The sequence below is a fragment of the Piliocolobus tephrosceles genome, chromosome 11 (genome assembly GCF_002776525.5).
Source record: "Piliocolobus tephrosceles isolate RC106 chromosome 11, ASM277652v3, whole genome shotgun sequence".
In the NCBI taxonomy this organism is placed as follows: Eukaryota; Metazoa; Chordata; class Mammalia; order Primates; family Cercopithecidae; genus Piliocolobus; species Piliocolobus tephrosceles.
The window spans coordinates 17212055-17233077 of NC_045444.1; the positions used below are offsets into that span (position 1 = coordinate 17212055).

General features: G+C 38.9%; 1 protein-coding gene across 1 annotated transcript in view; it reads right to left on the bottom strand.

Annotated features, from left to right (window-relative positions):
• Positions 1-21023, bottom strand: part of NCKAP5 (NCK associated protein 5) — an 836097-nt gene that overhangs the window by 625952 nt on the left and 189122 nt on the right. Inside the window, exon 2 of the mRNA XM_023195916.1 lies at positions 3088-3161. Coding sequence (XP_023051684.1) covers positions 3088-3161 — 74 coding nt within the window. The remainder of the gene's footprint in view (positions 1-3087; positions 3162-21023) is intronic.

The window sequence follows — 21023 nt, forward strand, 5'->3', positions numbered from 1 at the left end:
CTAAGTTCTAGATTCTGACTCCATTCTCTTCTTTAGATGAGTTCTGAGTTTTCCTCTTTAGGAAGGATTTGTTACTATCAAAAAGACAATTGAGTTATAGGACTGCTCCCTGCTAGACAGTTATTTATAAACTCCACAAATTCCTTTGCAACTTGAAAACGCAGAGAGAGATTATAGGTCTATTTCTGTAGAATATTAGGACCCCAAAAATAACCAGTTATCTCAAAAGTGTTATTGCAACATATTTTTTTTTGTCACAGCAGATGGTTATGCTATAAGAACCAACTAAACTTGGTGAAAGGCTAGCAGCCCCCTCCATGAAGAAAAGGAAACTTTTAAATCTTTGCACCTAATCCTATATTATTTATGCAAGTCTTAACATTCACCAAGTGGCAACAAGAGTATGCTCTGTTTCAACCATGCTTTTGATCAGTCCTCAAAGGTGGTAGCCATAAATTAATCCTGACCACTATTACTATTGGAAGATCTAGATATTCGGAACTTGACTCTAAGTTATAAGTTAGCTCCAGTATAAATGGAAGGCCATCAGTTAACATTAGCATCAATGACAAATAGCCCACTACTCCATGACAATGGTAGCAGCCACAAATCAAAGGCATATAAAATCAGAGAAGGAGCCTATACTGATTTATGGGAGCATTTGTTTAACTTCAGGCAATCTGGTTGTGCTTGTGAACATGACATGCTATTCCCATGATCCTCTGTATATCATAGATTCCATTCTAACTTATGAATAAGCATTTAAAAATTTAATCATAACCAGAAAGGATTTCCTACACTGTTCACTGTCACTCACATATTGTTCTCTAAAAACAATTTGGCTACAGTTGTTGTTATGATATTGTAATAACCATCATAAAGCCTGTCACTTTAAGTCAGTGAAGTCAGGATCTGTTGGCAAAAATATAATCAAAAGTAATTTCATGATTCAATAAATAGTATATAAATCTGCTATTATTGGGGTTCATTTTCTTTCAATACCACCCATTTTCGTCTTTTCACTGGAATTATTCTGACTATCCAAGTGTCATTATTACCTTCTATTGTTATTTAAATGGAGCATTTTTATTAGATCCTCTGACACTATATATAAGGCTTTGCTTCCTCAGCAGTAATAATTCCATTTCTGAAGGAAAATGGAAGTAACTATACACAAAATTCTAAGCTCTCACTTTATGTTAACTCCATGCCTGAAATGGAAGTTTAATTTAATCATATCTGAGAAGACCTAGGTTTTTATTAGCTACCTCAAGAAAGTAAGAAAAATAGCCCTTTCCATGCAGGTTATTTTGGTTCAAAGAGCCCATGAAACCATTATTCATCTATAATAATGCATGTAAGATACACTTACTAACCAAATTAAACTCTAAATTTCTTTCATCAGATGGCGTTCATTATTTTTTTGTAAAATTTTCTTTAGGAAGATGGGAAAAATAAAATATTCTATATAAATAGTTGAAATAAAACATTATATTGGTTATACAGTTTTTAAAATATACTTTCCAAGAGATCTATAGAAGATATAATTAAAAGGACACAACCATACATACATTATTGTTGATTTAATTAATACATTGGTTTGCAAAAGAAAACTATCAGAATCAGGGTATAGTTCTCAAAAACAAATCTAGCAAATATTGCATCAATTACATAAAATTAACTGGTGTGTCCATTAGTGTCAAACAGACTTCACTGAATTTTTGTTGTATCCTACCAGCAGTTTTTCTATGTATAGAAATAGAATATTCTCTGTTACTATAATCAGAGGTCTGTCTTCCAGTAAAAAAAACGAATATAAGAATACAACATATTAAACTATATAGTACTTTACCCAAGACCTAGAATTCCTGAAAGAAGATACATTTCGAGGTTATTAGAATTTTTACAATGGTGCAACAAGAAGAGGCAACCCGGCCTGGCAAGGAGCCCAGTGGTGATGGATTTGGATGAGGTCTAGCAAGAAAACAAGAGAGTTAGTAAATGTTTACCTGCCATCTCTGTGTACAGAGAGAGCACTCTCCCCATGCTGCAAGGAGATGAAAAGAAATAAAGGGACTGGGCCCGGTGGCTCACACTTGTAATCTCAGCACTTTGGGAGGCCAAGGCGGGTGGATCACCTGAGGTCAAGAGTTCGAGACCAGCCTGGCCAACATGGTGAAACGCCATCTCTACTAAAAATATAAGAAAATTAGCTGGGCATGGTGGCGGGCACCTGTAATCCCAGCTACATGGGAGACTGAGGTAGGAGAACTGCTTAAACCTGGGAGGTGGAGGCTGTGGTAAGCCAAGATCCTGCCATCGCACTCCAGCCTGGGCAACAAGAGCAAAACTCTGTCTCAAGAATTAATTAATTAATTAATTAATTAATGACTTTAGGGGCTTACTGAGGGTTGGTGAGACAAATGTACTTAATAAAACAATTTTGGTGCAATGTGAGGCATCATGTATTTAAGTACCAGCATATTTATTTCAAAAAGTAAGTAAGAGCTATAGGAACTTCAAAAAGGAAATTTAAGTTCTATAGCAGCACCTACAAAAGACATAATGGCACGTGCCCTAAAAAGCTAAATAATAATATTACAACCATCTTTGCCAATCTCAATTCCTAAGAGGCCCCAGGGAATGAATCACTTTGCAATATGACTTCTGTGATATTAATCTACCATTTCCAATATGCATGCAGAAACCTTCTCAGACATTTTCCTTACCTACTGTCAGAACCCTCTATGTAGAATAAAAACTAAATATTGGATAGCTGTACAACAGCATTATTAAAATATTCCCCTTTAATGTGAAGAGAAGCTGGACTTTGAAGCAGCAATGTTCTACTTTTTAACTAGAGAAAAACTTAAATAAATCTTGAAGTAAGCAAGGATCACAGAATTTGGGTTCTAGCTTCCACATTACAGCTTTGCCATTCCAGGACGACAGTTTCTTAGAATCTAACAGTTTTTAGTGAGACAAGTACTTAGTATACATTCTGTAGTCTAACCGAAATATTTTAGATCAACAAAGCTCTAAAGGATGCTGCATGAACAAACAAATAAGAACATGAATTAAACTCACCTCCAGAGACTCCTGTGTTGTTCTTCGAGCTGACTCAGCAGATGCTCAATGTATTTATTGGAGTCCATGTATTCCTGCACAAGCAGACAAAGACAGATGAAACCTCGCTACCACAGTCCCAGCATCCTGAGACTCTGTCCTTATTTCTACAAGGAGTATTTTCGAAAGATTATCCCTAGTTCCCTTCCGGTTCTAGGATTCTCTGCTTCTGTGACTTACAATCATATGTAAATACTATTTTTCTCATATCCTATGATAGTTTTGTAAACAAATCACAGAAGAGAACGGTCATTACACTGAGTCAGCATTACGATCCTCTTACTCACAGAAAAAAAGGCCTAAATTTCATAGTCATCTAAACTGGGGTCTGTGTTCTACTGTATATAAATGTTTCTGCCCATCATAGAAAAAAAAAAAAATAGACAAAACAGTTCTTGATTTTACTGGTCTTATGACAGTCATGTTCCAGCAAAAGTAATGTTTTTAAACTATATAGAATATTTTATATAAATATAATATATATCCATATTCACTGGGTACTTGTATACACTAATGGACATGTCCATTTTTCTTCAGCTCCATATATACACACAAAACAGTATATATTTGTTTAATTCTTAAACATAAATCTTTGGCTTCTAAAAAGACATGAAAAGTATGGTGTGTTCTGCTCTATAGAAATGTATATGTAAATTTATTTCTCTAAATCAAACTATTTTCCTGAAATGTATCTGAAAAAAAAAAAATAAAGAATTCATGTGTCACGTGAGAAGTAAGCAGAAAAATCCATAGATTATTACAATGGATTTAATTTGTGATTTCTGCATACGAGGCTCATATGCAATGGTGTTTCCTTTGCTAACCTGGAGAAAATACGACCTATACAAATCATTTTATATTGTTTTGCTCTGAATCTGGTATTTTATTCCCTTTCTGTTTTGAAGTCTACCCTACAGGCCTCTGCTTCTACATTATAGCAGCCTTCGATGGGATAGTATGCAATGATTTCGATGTTAAGGCACCCATGAAAGCTACTGTTCCATTTCTATAGATTTGAAGTAAACTGAGAACTTTGATTAATGGTGATATTTTCCTTTCAGAAATGTAGGTTTCTTATGAAATGCTATATATGATGTATTGCTCTTAAAGAAATATTCACTACAATAAGGTGAGGGGCTGGGAGAAAGATAGGTGTTGACCCCATATAATGGAAAGGGACCAGTCCTGATTTCTTTTGATCGTGGATCTACCCATGTGGCCTTGAAAAGCCTTTTTACCTTTCCAAAATGTTTGCTAGACTAGAGGGTATACTAAGTCCTTGTCTAGCTAGAAACTGTTATGATTCTAAGCTACTGTAATTCTGTTATAGATAATTAGCTAAGAAGTTTTATGCTTATTGAATAAACACTTATTTTCAGGTGACTACTGAAAAGTTATTTAAACAAGACCACTGGGAATGTTAAAAACAAAGCAGAAATCTCTGCTACAGCAGGAAGTTGCAGCATACGTGGTTATGCTTTTAAGTGTCCTGACCAAGGCTAAACCATGATTTAGAACACTTGACACTATCAAATACATGAATTCTTAAATATGTTCAGCCAAGAAAAACTAAATACATTGTTCCCAAGTAGAAATAAATGTACAGATATTAAAGTTATTCATTTTTTCCTCATTTAACAACTATTTTTAAACATCTGTTAGATGCCAAGAGCTGTTCTAAGTGCTGCAGATATGGTAATCACCAAGGGGGGGAAAGCCACTGACCTCAAGGAGCTTACAGTCTGTCAAAGGGGCATACTAAATAAATGAACAGATTGGTTTCATATTGGCTACATGCTATGAAGTAAACAGGTAATAGGAAAGACTTTGGGAGGAGCAGCTATGTCATGTGAGGACTCCAGAAGAAGACTCCGACCAAGTGATATTTGAGCTAAGAATTGGAAGAGAAGGAAACCATATAGAGAAAAGGGAGCCAGACACTGCAGGCAGAGAAAACACCACATGCAAAGGTCGTGAAATGTGCTGTTGGAGGAACAGAAGGAAGCCAGTGGGTTCTGGGAACAGGGACTCAGGGATACTGGGTCTCAAATGAAGTTGGAGAGGTAGGCAGGACCAAATCAGGTGCAAGCCTTAGAAAGCAGCTTGGACTTGTCATTTTGTTCATTCTGATTATCTCAAGTCAGAGGTTGAGCGGAAAGGTGTAGTGATGACAAATAAGACTTCAGTATCAAACAGACTTAGGTTCAAATCCTGGTTTTGATACTTACTAGCTATGTTCCCTGGTCACATTATTAAATCTCTCTAAGCCTTAGTTTCTTCATCTTTGTCAGAGGCATAAATAATGCTTCATTTATGGAGGCATTGTAAGTGTTAAACAAGAAGTTTAAGTACATACAGCCATTATGGCTGCCAAATAGCAAGCGTGGCCTTTTTCAGAGTATTATATACCTCTTTTCAAAAGGAAGATCACTTTACAAGGTGAAGCCATTTTTCATTTTCTCTTCTCTTGCCAAACTTCAAGACTTTTAAGTGTACAGTTCTTAGGTTATACACACTAAATATTAGAATAGGCAGTTAGGCAGAGATTGATAATACTGATCTCTAATCATTGAATGTAGTTGTCACTGGCTTGTGATTTCAAAGTTACTTCAAATAAAAATATTAGCTGCTTCCATTTAAACTAGTTTATCCTATTTTCCATATAAATAACTATGATGACAAATCTTAACCCACTTAAAAATGGGAAACTAAGATTATCGATTCTTTATCCCTCTTTTCAGCTATATTTTTTCTCTATGGCACTCTTACTTCCAACATTCAATATATTTTACTTATTTATTAAGGTATTGCCTCAATATAAGGCTAACACAAATGGATTGGGAAAAGAGACATGCATCTTACATATATTTTTTGTTAAGTGAAATTGTTTTTGCTCAACCTGAAAGAACTTAGGAAGTACCTTCATACCTGTATCATTTCCGGACCCTGAACTGGAAAAGTTAGTTACCTAATGTGAAAACACTATCACAAGATTATAAAATAGAATTACTCCTAGGGGGAATTTTGTGGATCCCTTTGGGGATTAACTCCAAGAAAACAATGGAGGGCGGTAGCACTGGGGCTGGCAGTAGTTAAGAGAAAACTATGGTCACCATAAGTAAAATGCTGTAGGCATAGTGGCTGCAACAGCTTTGGGGGCAAGTACACAGAGGAGGTTATTGTACAGAGACTCCAGTATCCCAGCATGCCTGCAAAGGCAGAAAGAAAAGGTCCAGATAGATTTTTTTCAGAGTAAACTGAAATAATGCACCATGGAACCCATGAACAAGTACTGTAGGACAAGAGAGAGAACATGATCCTTAATCATAAAAGAGGGTGTGACTCTGAAAATTATTTACATAAGAAAGATATGAAAGCATTTGAGAAAGAGCCTTCACATGTTCACTAGTATCCAGAAAGACGTGGTCTGACACATGTGAAGGAAGATTTTTTTTTTAAATGTTGAGAAGAAAAGACAGCAGAATTAGATTTTACAAGATAATAAGGTGAGCGGCCAAGATAATAAAATGACATAAAATAAAGAAGGGGCTCAGTGAGCTAAGAATTTCAAGGCAACATAGACTGTACTCGCAGAACGGAAACCTATTTATTGCTGTCCTGTGATTTTTATTATGAGGTGACTCTCCCCACCATGAAATGGTGCTTCAGAGACAACAGGCAACAGATTTTGGTGTATTGGCGCTGAATTGTTCATACAGATGAAAGTCTAATTCTCAATATCTCTTTTGGGAAACAATCAAATTCCCCAACCCAGGCCAGGTACTTACATATTCCTCTTCTCCTATTTCTACAGTATAAGTCAATTAGTATATGTATCATTCAGTTAGTGAAGAGTAAGCATGATGTAATCCAGGGAGAAAAAATAAACAACCATGTCCACATCTTCCTTGACGTCAGTGTTCACTATTCCTAACACATTATCTATGAAAAATGTCTATTTCCCAAGCCTTGCTTTGTTCAGCATGCAACTTCCTACCTCATTCAGCACAAAGGCATTATTAAACTATTGTTACTACTAACTTGATGAATATCCTATTCTACTGATTTCTCTTAGAATTACAAAACCTACCTTAGATACAATAAATAGTAGAATTGACAATGAAAATATACACACAGTCCTGAGGGAGATAAACTTAACCTGTAACTAAATTAAGAAATAAAGGATAAGGATGAAAATGAATGCAGACATGATTGACAAACAGGCCAGAAAATATTGGTTTGCCAAATAATGATAGCATTTGAGTACTTGATAAGATTTGAGATGCAAACAACAAACAAAGGGATAAAGAAATATTTCAGCACAGGGGAAAAAATGAGGACGTGATTATGCACATCGAAAGGATTCATCACTTTCCAGGTAGAGTTAATGGAAAACAATCCACACGTCTATTGGCACAAGAGTTGAATAAAAATAGTGAAGGCAAAAATGGGGGGCTTGCTTGAATGCTTATAGCCTAACAAGGAGCAAAACCACATTAGCTCCATAGCTTACAGCCACCCCAAATGCCCACTGAAATTAGTTTATAGACAAACCATAAATATTATTCCCAATTAAGTAGCTCCTATGTAACAAAGCAACAGAAAGACATTCTCAGGCATTCATGAATTCATAAAATACAGGACCTACATCTTTTAATTAAAAACTTAAAGATACACATATGCATAACCAAAAGGTGTCTGTGTGCCAGATAAGTATATGTACACATGCATGTATAAGTATATATGCACATATGTAATACCTGAGCAAAGAATAAAAAATAGGAATTCACAATATAAAAAGAGGCTTCAAAAGAGGTTAATTCAGCCAAACAAATGTTTAAAAAAGTAATTATAAAATAAACATAAAATCCTAGAAAGAAAAAGTAGAATATACATTATCTATTTTTGTGATGGGCAGAAAGAGGACAAGAGGGAAAGAAAGAGGGAACTATTAATAGAAGGGTGCATAAATCACTTTGAATACAGGGGAAGAAATTATTGTTCTATTTTTGACTTGATAATAAAAAATGCTTAAGTATAACGGTGTGTTTTTCCTGTGTATGCACAATTGGGGAAAGCAATTTGGTGATACATGTGATTTTAAGACATCCGTGCCCTTTTGATCTAGAAACTCCCCGTCTAGAAATCAGCCTGAGGAAATAATCAGATTAAAGCAAATGATATTTATCAAAATATTATTTGTGACAATATGGAAAGACTGAGTATGTCTTATTTTCCAAAACTATAGAAATAATTAAAATAAAGCATGCTTTTTTCATTTGAAGAAATACAATTCTTAAACTTTGTAAAGAATATATAATAAACTAGAAAACAGTGTAATGCTAAGTGAAAGCAGGATAAAAAACTACATAATCTCTCTCATCACTATTTAGAAAATGTATATGAAAGATTAATATCCTACAGTAAATGGTAATATTATGGGCTAATTTAATTTTCTTCTGTATATTTTTTCTTTGTCTATTGTTTTAAAAAACTATATGCTCATTACAAAAATTTAAAGTAATGGATATTACACAGAAAAATACCGTACCAGAAAATAATGTTCATGAAGATTTGATTATAACTTTTAGAAAGCTTGATCTGAAATGCCACAAGGAAACCATTTCCTTTATATTATTCTAAAGCTAGACTCGTGTTTGAAACAATGAACTCCCCTTTCCACTTGCCCTCGTTAGTGTTCTGATAAAAGCATTTCACCAAAGTTAGGATTAAGGGGGCTGAAGGCGGGGGGGACCAAGTTACCCCAAGTCATATTTTATGTTTTAAAAATTTTACAAAGGTACAGCATTAAAAAGACATCTGTTCCTTGGCTCAAACTTATGCAAATTAGAATCATTTTAGAGAGATATTTCAGGAAGTTTGCCTTTCACTTCTTTCAATGCACATGTTTCGGGGCAATTAGTATGAAACATTTAAAGTGATTAGAGGTTTATAGATATACTGAACATTGCATGTCTTTGTAGCATAAGCCCATTTAATGTGAATCTCCTATTGTCTGAAGTAGGTCAGTTCTGAGAGAGGCCCATTATAAATGAATTCTAATGATGTGAGGATCTTAAGTATCATTCATCTTAAGTGGAGTTTAAAATAAAATCGTATATCAAAGCTTGCAGAGATCCAAAAATCCCTCCAAATAATCTTCGCATTATAATCAGCATAACTTATGGCAGAGCTTGTGAAATCCTGCCAGCAATTTTGTGACTAGTAACATAGAATCCCCAATTCACCTTTGGGCAAAGCAGCACCGGCGAGGCAGCCAGATGTTCAAATCAACAGAACTCTCTGCAATTAGGAAATGACTAACTACCACAACAAAGTAATTTTTAAGGTAGGGGGGGCATCTCCTAATAGAAAGGTATATCTGCATGGTGAATGTAAAAAACTCAAATAAAATACCCACTTTGGGAATTATACAGACAAGGTAATAAATACAAAGGTGTCTCATAATTAACTGGCATCTGTACCACTATAAATTCTTCCAAAGAGACTTTTTAAAATGTTAAACACCATGAGCAAATCAATTTAGGAGTCCCAGCTTGAACAGATCCATCCTCCTGTTGCCATCTTAGCATCAGCCGTCTTGAATTCCTCTTTTCCATTCCCTCCTCAAACAGCTGCAACCTTGCCTCTATCTAAGGCAGACTTTCTAGTGGAGCTTCCCCATTAGAGCCACTGATGGCCTCCACAAGGTGGAATCTCAGGATTTTGCTTGGTCCTTATCTTATGACCAGTACCTGTAGAACTTCACATTTTAAAATCATACTCTTCCTCCCTGGTATTCTCTGAAAGTGTCTCCCTGTATTCCATCACTCTGAGGTTCAGCATGGCCCATGCTGCTCAATCACACTCTGGAGGTCCAATCCTGTGAGTATGGCTATTTCCCAAACAGGTTCGTTTGGATGTGCCATACACTCTTTCGAGTACGTCATCCTTCATTTCTGTATCCTCCAACACCTACCATAGCCCTTGGAACATCTCAAGCACTCAAGGGTGTGTTGAGTAAGTGAAAGAGTGAATTAATTGGCTGGATGTAACCAGGCTCATAAGAGAATCTGAGATTAGTCTATAAGTTGTCTCAGTCTTCCAAAACTTTTACTGGAAAAGGTTTTGATGATCATCGAAATATTAGGCAATCATGACAAGACAGCAGAAACAGTGTTTTTGTTTCGTTTTCCCTCTCCTCTCTCACGCACCACTCAATGTGATGTTTCTGACACCAGATGAATGGGAATCTTTCCCTATACATCAACCAAACAATTCTCCAACAGACACCAACTAGGTGTCCTATAATTTAACTCAATTCTGACACCATCTACCTGGAGATAGCATCAGATCCCTCAAGGTAAGGGCTCAGTCACACAAGACTGCTCCTGGCTTCAGACACCAATCACAAGTACCACAGTGGGCTGCCACCTATAATTCTGACCAGCCAGCTATAAATCAGGGTTCCCACCACAACCTCCTCATGCTTGATAAATTTGCTACAGCAGTTCACAGAACTCAAGGAGGCATTTTACTTAAGTTTACCCATTTATTGTAAGTGAGACTGCAAATGATACAGATAAACAGCTAGATGGAAGAGCTGCATAGGACGAGGTATGGGAGAAGGGGTTCAGGACTTCCATGCTCTCTCCTGGCACACTGCCCTCCAGGAACTTCCATGAGTTCAGGTATCTGGAAGCCCCTTGAGCCCAGTCCTCTTGGGTTTTATGAAGGATGCATTATGTAGGAATGACTGATTACATCAGTGGCCATCGATGGTCAACTCACCCAGAGCTTGGTAGGTAGGGCTGAAAGTTCCAACCCTTTAATCACATGGTTGGTTCCCCTGGCAACCAGCCCCTATCCTGAGGCTATCCAGAAGCCCACAAAGAGTCTTCTAAATAGAACAAAAGATGCTCCTATCACCCGGAAAATTCTAAGGGATTTAAGAGCTCTGTGTCAGACATTATCACTCAGAAAATAAGAAAGGTTTTAGGAACTCTGTGTCAGAAACCAGGAGCCAAAGAACAAATATTAGAACAAATGTTTCTCCTAGTACCCTATCTACAAGGATTTTAGGAGTTCTGTGCCAGAAACTGGGAAGCAGACACCACATATATATATTTTAATCCTAGCAGTTTTCTAAATTACTGTATACTCATAATTTTATTCTATTGGTACAAGCCAGAAATGACATTCCAAAGACAAGCTATTGATAATTTTGCAAAATCATTGTGTTTTTCTAATCTTGCAACTCTGAAGAAAATTTAGGTACATTGCTCATCTATGGCATGTAAATCATAGGAGCTGTCAAAAATTTCAACACAGTAAAATTCACAACCAAAATTTGCTTTCAAATGGAGAGATAACTGATAGCATGATGACTAGCAAACCGCATAGAGTGAAAACATCTCTTTATAACCTCTGTCATATATGAAAATTTCATCAATATGAATTAACAGTGACAGAATATAGTCAGAGAGCACATGAGACCATTGAAAAGCCTCGTGACCTGCTATTTGGTATCAAGGCAGTAGACTAATGCAGATCAGACTATGAGTACAGCTTAGCAGATCTTCAGAGTAAAACATACTTCAATTTGTTGGATACTGCTTAACTGTTCCCTATTATATATTTTTCCCCTTTTAAAAAAAGTCCCCCAGCTCTCCCCAGTTCTAGCTGGACACACTGCTTCCAAGCTAGAAATTATGTTTCCCAGCCTCCTGTGCTGCTTGAGGTGAACACATGCCTGAGTTCAAGCCGAAGAGAGGTAAGCAGAAATGGTTTGTGCAATATCCAGGAAATCCCCAGCCTAAAGCCAACATACGGCCCATTGTGCACTCTTCCCCTGGCCAGAAACAGTGACGCCTTGGGCTCAGAGACAGTCCTACATGCAAAGGATAGCTAAAGTGATAGTTCTTAGAGCACGTATCCACTGACCCTAGTCTTTCTACCTCCCTTTGACCTAAATAAGAGAGAAATAAATTCCTACTTATTTAAAACACTGCATTTTGGGCTTTCTTTTTTACTGTACACTTAGCCTATGTAACAAGTAATATAAATATTGGTCAATTCTTTTGAAAGTTAACATGGCAAACAGTGAAATACAAAGCAGCAGTCATCTCTATATTACTTGATTGATTGATGTTGTTTGTAGATGTTATAGTTTTCCAAAGCACTTTGACAACCATTCTCATTTAAGCCTCACAATATCTTTGAGTCATGGTCACCATTTCAATTTAGAAAACTAATGCTCAGATTATGGTTAAGTAATTTGCTTAGGGTCAGACAATAACAGACTTCAAAAGTCTGTTTTTGCTCAGTTCAGCACATTTTTTCACTGCCCTAAAGAATGCCCTTCCCACAGCTAACTGCCCTCAGAGTGAATTTTATGTTGGTTAGATGGAAACTAGCTACAGAATGACCCCCTCCACCACAGCCCTCTCCACCAATTTGTAGTGTGTGTTGGGGGGAATCTGGCTAGATGCAAAGCCATAAAACAAAATCAAGCAATGAGCTTTCAGATTCGTACTAATTGGGCATCTGTGTAAGTTTGGCTTTGGTTCCACTTTGATTTTCCTGTCCTAGTGCAATGAGGGTAAGGGCAGAAGTTAAGTTGTATTCTCCCATTCAGTAGTCTACTCTGTTAATAGTAATGACAAATCTACACATAAGTTAAACAACTTTTGGTTATCTTATATTTGAAAAAGATGCTCTAATACTTAGATATTCTTTCTTAGGTAAAAAGAGTTATACTTAATTTTAAGCAAAATAGTAACTATTGTATTTGTCAGCAGCCTGTATCATTTTCTTAAATATTGTTCTTATAGCAGCTTGTGAGATAAAAACATATTGGTCAAATGAAGGAATTCATTTAGGTGGAAAAAATAAGTTCGCTTATTTATTTATTTTTTCTGAGGTAGAAATAAAAACTAATTCAATCTGTCCTCAAGTTCTGCAAGTCAGTAACATACCATTTGTCAGCATGACAGTAGATTGTGTATATTTTTAAAAAGCCACCATAAAAATACAAATGACATAGTTAGCCGAGTCCTCATTTCAGCCTCTATTTTTCACTTGATGGAGAAATACCAGTAGAGCCTTATATGAGTGAAAAGTCCTGGGTCCCCAGCTACTCTACATGAAAGAATTTGGCCATGGAAAGTTCAAAGACTAATTTAAATCCCAGTATTACATCCACACACAGCAGGAATTGACCAATGATCCATTGCATCAGTACACTGTACTTTCATACATTTCCTTCTACCCAAATACTGGATCACGGAACGCCATTTCACCCACCACATTATATCAGGAACCCCTGAGCCTACGATTATCAATACCATTCAAAATCTGGCCAGGTATATTCAATTTTCTCTCCCATCACTCCCCAAAGCTACCCTGGGAGTCCAGTGAAGCCAGGCTACTTGCTTTTCTGAACAGGCCAAGTTATGAATTCTTTGCAATCCCAGTACCTAGCACAAGACCTGCAAATAATAGGTGGCAAGGCATTTCTAGAAACCAGTGCACTGGAATTGGGTTATGGCATCAAGTACGGAGAACACATTTGTTTGCTGCTACTTACGGCTCCCATCTGTTCATCCGAGTCACCTGGTGGGCTAGTTAAAACACAGATTACTGGGCCCTGACCCCAGAGTTTGATTCAGTGGGCATGCAATGGAGCCTGAAAATTTGCATCTGTGAGAAGCTCCCAGGTGATTCTAATGCTGCTGGTCTGGGGACCACTCTGCAAATCACTGGATTATAGTAACCAGGATTAGTTTACTGATTAGCCCGATTACCACCCACTGTCCTCTTAAAGAGATTAATAAGGCCAATGTAAATAATGCCAGATGCAATTATTCTACAAATATTTTCAAGGGCTAATTATGTTCAGGCACTCTTCAAGGTCTGGGCAATACAGCCACGTACAGTGCAGACAAGTCTCTGCCTGCATGAAGGTAACATTTTTGTGAAGGAGACAGACAAAATAAGTGGAGGTAGGTGGAAAAACAAAACAGAGAAGAGGAAAGGAAGGGCTGAAGGAGAGGGGTGGCATTAACATAGACTGCAGGAGGAAGGCCACACTGAAGACATTTGAGCAAACACCTAAAGGAAGTGAGGGAACTAACCCAGGTGGCTACTCTGGGAGGCTCATTCTAGGCAGAGAGAACCAGTATAAAGGACTTTGGGGGCAGGAGTGTGTGCCAGCGTGTTGCAGGAACAGCACAGAGGCCAGTGTGGCTGGAGTGCAGAGACAGGGTGAGGGGAGGAGGATGGTCATCACAGCTGCCTAAGCTCTTGTAGGAACTTTGGCTTTTGTTCTCAGTGACATAGGGAACAATTGCATTGGGATTTGATTCGAGGAGTCAAATGGTCTCACTTAAGTCTTGAAAGGATCCTTCAGGCTGCTGTTGACTGAAGGAGTAGCAGGCAGGGGCAGGAGCAAGGAGAAAGGAGATCAGCTGAGGCCACTGGAAGGAGATCATCGTCACTTTGACTAGGGCGGTCACCGGGAGAATCATGCTAAGTTGCTGGATTCAGAATCTGTTTTGAAGATGGAGGTAACAGAACTTCCTGATGGATTGAATGTGGGATATGAAATAAAATAAAAATCAAAATAATATTTGGTTTTGGGCCTGAGCTGTTGGATAATATGCTATTTATTGACAGAGGGAAAACTAAGAAAGGGGTTTGTAAAAGGGGTGTTGAATAAATTGTTCTCCTTTGGCTGTGAAGTTTGCTATGTCATTACATATGAAAGAGCAGATGTCAACCAGGTCGTTAGTGCTCAAGAATTTTGGATTCCAGTGTATAAGGATATAAACACGGAGCCATGACATCAAATGAGATTACCTGAGGAAGGAACTACACTAAAGAAAAAAGGACCCATTACTTGGAGGTTGGGAGGAGAAAAAACAAAAAAAGTAAATGAAGGAGAGGCCAGTGAGGGAAGAACAGGAGAAGGTGTTCTAGGAAGAAGGTAGTGTTAAATACAATCAGTGGTCAAGTAAGACAGGCCCGCAAATTGGCCAATATAGAGGTCATTAGCGGCCTGACAAAAACAGTTTCAGTGGAGGAGCCTCTCCAAATACCCCACTTGGGGTAGAGGTTGGGGAAAGGTGAAGAATGAAGACAAAATTTTATGCCAAGGGTAGGGAGAACAAGTAAGAACAAAGCTTTTTCAGAAAATATCATAAATATCATGTGATTCTTGAAGATCAGTCTTCAAGAGGCCATGGGGCTATGGAAGCCCTTGGGAAAAGGGTGCATTCCAGGTCCTATCCCAGAGATTCAGGTTCAGTAAGTCTGGGAATAAAATGGGACCCAGAGATCTAACTTTAACAAGAACTTGTAGGAAGATGTTGCCAGTTCTCCTTGGGGCACTTTTGCAGAATGGTCTCCCAAATAGAATTTCTGGTTATTTCCAGTGACTTAACACAACAAAACAAACCAACTGCCACAACCACATGCAATCAACACACCAAATCTTTCCCTGAAACACCTTCAATACCTGTTCTACCAAAGTGAGTCGGGGCCTTAGAGTCTCTTGACATTCAAATGAGATTGGGAACAAGGTGATAAACATGAAGACATTTTAGAAACAGAGCAGATGGTGCTCCTCATGTTGAATCTAGGAACTCTTTTAAGAAAACTTGGACCACCTATTCCAGGAAGACGCCTTTTGCCACACAAGAGGACCGTCAAACTATTTAAAATTTTTGTTTCATTTTTATATTTATCTTTAAGAGATTTCCCTCCAGAAAGAGGCTATTTCCTGCAGCGTGAGGAGATTTTACATTTATGCACTAACACATAAACCTTGCTTGGACTTTATTTTCTAAGCCAGAAAGCATTCGTGGATGTGCAGATTTCAGTGTGTTGCCTGTTAAGCTGCATTTCTCACTTACGGGCACTGAACATAAATCATCCTGGAGGAACGAACATTCTTCCTGGAGTGAGGTATTTCAAAGACTGCCTCTACTGCCTCTTGGTGGGGACGGGTGGTGCCCAGGATCTGATCACATTTATTTCTCTATTTTCATGGTAAAATGTGAAGACGAAAGTAATGGACCGGATCTGAGTTCTCCTGCTGCAGGCTATTGTTCGTATTAGGCAGTTGAACACCATTTGAGTTGTCTTGGTGAAAAGAAACACTAGCTCTATCTTGTTGCATTTCCTCCAATAAAAAGGCAGCAGAACAAGTGAATCACTACAACTGACAAGCATGTTTTCCTCTTACCCCTAAATGTTGTCTCCATATGAAGAGATGTACTAAGGAGACCATAGGCATTTATTTCCCTGCCACAGGCCTTGGGAAATAAAGGATGGAGTGCCTAAAGAGACCTTCTCAGACCTAGTATTTTGCATATGCCCTCACAAAAAATAAACCTGTATCACCAATATAGAACATGAAAGCAAACCAAAAGTCATAAGGAATTCTGGACGTCAGAAAGAAGTTTCAGTTTGATTAACAAAAGCTGCAAAACCAGAACCCAAAACACATCCAGGATAAAATTACCATGAAGATGAGGACTGAACTGGGAAAAACTGCAAGCTCAGATTGAACGTAAGAGCAGGAGGGGCCTCTTGGGCAATTGTCTGTGTGATATTTAAGTATGGTATTCCACGGCCACCCCCCTCCTTCCAGCAACTAGTAGGAGAGTTTGAACTCAAGATAAAGAGCTGTTCTCTACTGAGGATTAGTTTCCATCTAAGGAGGCAGAGCCATGAGGCTGGGGTGGGGTTTTGGGGTTAGGTTCTGTGCAGGTGTGGAGGCCTCACCAGGGCTGGAATTCATGGGCACCTCCCCACAGACACTGTAGGCCTATTCAATAGAAGCTGCTCTCCAGTCAGGGCTGCCAACTCAGAGGGCTTCTAATGTTATGTGGAGAACCAGGCAGCCTTCCCCAGCTGTAGCCGACTTAGTGCTGAAAACCCTTGAACTTGTCCAACATCTTCCACAAAGAGGCCAACTCTATAGAAAGACACTTAGCTTCATGAGGACTGGTTAATTGGTATTTCAATGTGATGCCCATTGCCAACACCAGGACAGGTATAATGGGTATAGGTGCAAAGCAGGACCCATCTGGCTGACAATCCTTATTTCAGATCTTGACATCTGATCATGAAAAGGCCAAGCTGGAAACAAAAGGGTGGCAGAGTAAGAATGGGGGCCTCTGCCTCCTGGAAACAGGGGAATCCCTTCAGGGGGCTGTGTATATTTTCACTGTGCAGCTCCTCTTTCTAGTTTGCTATCTTAGCAAGCTCTGTTAAGAAAGAATGTGGAAAGGGGAAACAGTGGGAAAATAGCCACTCCTGATACTACAACACCCCTTTCTCTTCAACTTTACCTCCAGAGACTGAGCCTATGCCATAGTTCATTCTCTAATACTAGCATAAACAGCTTTCAGAAGAATCATGCCTACTGAATCAACTGCCAATCATTCAGGGAAGATTTTTAGGATGGTTCAAGAAGATGGAGTGAAAGGACTTATGAAGCAGAAGACACCCACCCCTGCCCTACCCAAAATAAACAACTCAGTAGCAAAGACTTCTCTTTTTTTCCAATAAAGACACTGACGTTAAAGACAACCTGTTTCTTGGCTTCTTCTGTTCTCAACTCTAGCTTGTAATATGTGAAGTAATTTGAGATTATCCTCAGCAGTTCCACAAATGTCTCGTGGTATAAAATGATTACCAATACTGTGATTAAAAAGTGCTTTTATAGGTGGTAACCTGGAGGGCTGATACAACCTGAAGTAAATAGCACTGCTGTCTTGTTCGAAAGGTAATTTGAAAGCCATTTTGTTCTGACTGTGGAGAATCTGGTTCAGGAGAAAAGTTTCTTCTCTTCTGAGGGGCCAAACCAAATATGTGATGCAACATAGCTGTGGCACTCTTTGAACCTTCTCATTGGAAAATCTGGAGAGAAATGGGACATATAGCAACTTTTCATTTGAAAGCCCTTGTGCCCAGGGCCCCTGTCTCTGTGCCAGTCCATCCTTGGAAGAGCAACGGTGCAATGCAATAACTCAGCACTGCCCGTCACCTGATGGCGGCTGGTATGCTCCCCTGGGTTCTACCTGGGATGACCAAATGGTACCCTTAGCCTCCACTGAACACCCACTTCACAAAGACACATTATCCTAACAATTAGGATCTAATGCAATGATTCTCCCAGTGTGGACACAGACCAACATTGTTAGCATCACCTGCAAACTCATTAGAAATGCAAATTCTCTGGCCTTTCCCCAGGCCCACTGAACTCTGAGGGTGGAGGAGCCCAGTAATTTATGGGTTTAGGAGCCTTCCAGGTGATTCTGATCCCACTACACCTTAAGAACGACTGTTCAATAGTCAAATTAACCGATCATTGCAATCATTCACTCCAGGTGTGTGAGCCACCCCTTCCCCTGCCCCCTTCCACCTCCTGCATTTTCAAGATAAATAATTTGACGCTATAGTGAATTTGAATTACTATCAGCATTGATGAACAATTCAAGGTTTCTTTTCAAAAGATCTCATTTTGGAGGGTAGAGGGCTGGGCAATCAGACCTTGCATCAGGTGAAACACTGAAGTTTAATTAAAATAATGCAAAACCAGCAATGGCTGCCCTGCTGTGAAGCCTATGTTTGTATTTAATGACGTAGGTGCCGTTTTAAAGATCAGCACGAGAGAAGTACCCATGATAAATATGATGCAGGTGCACCTGGGAGATTACTTTCTTTCTTTTTTTTTTTTTTATGTATCTCCTCTCAAAGCCTTATGCAGCTAAAACCATTCAATGAGTGGACTATGCGCTATTTGGGATATGAAAAGACACCTGGACTCATGTAAGTTTTTTGTATTGGGACAGTCACCTAAGATAGAAATTCCTTTTTAAAATTTACATATTTGGGATAGCAACGCAGACAGTTCACTTACCAGTGGATAGCAATTTAACTATTCTAATCCCTATTTTTCATGAAAATCAGCCACTCCTAGACAAGACAGATGTGTTAAATCAATTTAGGAAGGCAATTTACTATGATGAGGTTGTTAAAGAGTCAAACGGAACATCAGGAAATTTATGCAAATATTTTTGGGAATTTGTTCTGAGTATGCAAATGCTATATAATTAGTTATCATGCTTTTCATGCAAAATTAAATTTGCTATAATAACGAATCACACTGAAGAATAAGGCTAGTTAACACGAAAAGAACCCTCATTTTTACGACTGAAAGACTGCAAATTGAGGGTAAACTGCAGGTGAATCTAATTCCAGCCTTTAGGCTTGTTGTTCATTCCGGTCAAACAAAACCAACTGCAACAAGGGGTGGGAGGGCTCTCTGACTCTAGACAGCACGTGTATGGACGCAAAAATCACAAGAAGTAGAAGCAATGGAGCATTCTGCTTTTTGGACTAGGCTGTCTCAGCTATCATTAGCCAGATACTCTTTTACCCTCTAATTATTTTGGAAGTACTCAGTGCTATCATTTAATATTTATCAGACTAACAAAGCCAAACTTCTATTTTGGAATATCTCTAAAGTCTAATTACTGCTCAGTCCCTTCCTGCCCCAGGCTGACAATTTGGAGATAATTTGGACTTCCAGCATGTTGGCTCTTCCTGCCTCACTCTATAAATGTCCTCACTAGTCAGGGGACTCTCTAGACCTCCTCTCGCTGTCAAAGTCCTATGTCTGCTATATTTGCCAGGATATTTAAGAATTAGGCCCTTGGCCGGGCGTGGTGGCTCACGCCTGTAATCCCAGCACTTTGGGAGGCTGAGACGGGCGGATCACGAGGTCAGGAGATCGAGACCATCCTGGCTAACATGGTGAAACCCCGTCTCTACTAAAAATACAAAAAATTAACCAGGCGTGGTGGCGGGCGCCTCCAGTCCCAGCTACTCGGGAGGCTGAGGCAGGGGAATGGCATGAACCTGGGAGGCTGAGCTTGCAGTGAGCCAAGATCATGCCACTGCACTCCAGCCTGGGGGACAGAGTGAGACTCCATCTCAAAAAAACAAAAACAAAAACAAAACAAAACAAAACAAAAAGAATTTGGCCTTTTATGCCTCCTGGCCACTTGTAGCCCACTCCCATTTGGCCAGGACTGAGACATTTTCCATAGCATGAAACTTTCTGTGATGACCCTGGAGAAGTCCTGAGCAAACCAGGTGAGTTGGTCACTCTAACACAATCACATGTTTCCCCATTCCCGGGCTGTTTGCCCATTCCTGTGGGTGTCAGTTTTCCTAACTATGCTTCAAATTCCTCACTGGGAGTAGGCTCAGCCCTACCCTCTAGTGCTATGGACTAGCCCTAACCCAGGAGTCACGTATGCTCATCTGCTATCCACTAAAGAAGTGGAAGCTCCATCCAGTGAGCCTGATCGCTGACCCATGTCTTGCCTTATCCCAGGTGAACTGCTCAGGAATAAAGTTGTTTCCAGCTGCCTGAGGACTGACAGAGGGCTCCCACTGTCACCTCCCCAGATCGGAGCCTCAAAGATACCAATTTGCATCACAGCCATCCCCCAACCGACCCTCACCCAATCTGTGATTAGACTCAGCGCCCTTCAGTGGGACTAGCACTTTACTTTGGTTAGGCTCAGTTACATTCTTGCTTTATACCTATTCCACACCGGATCATTGTGGAGGTCCCAGGTTTGTTACCTAAAAATACCTTTCAACCTGCTATTAAAAGTGAAGCCTGCACCTGAACATTCATGTTGTCTTTTCCCAGAGGATCACAAAATAGTTGCTATAGAATCTAGAGTTGTCAAGCACTTTATCATATTAAGCTTACAATGACAAAACTAGGTTTTAGTAGCATGATTTTAGGAAAAAGAGGAACCCAAAGCCATACATTTGAAGACTATATATATATATATATATATATATAT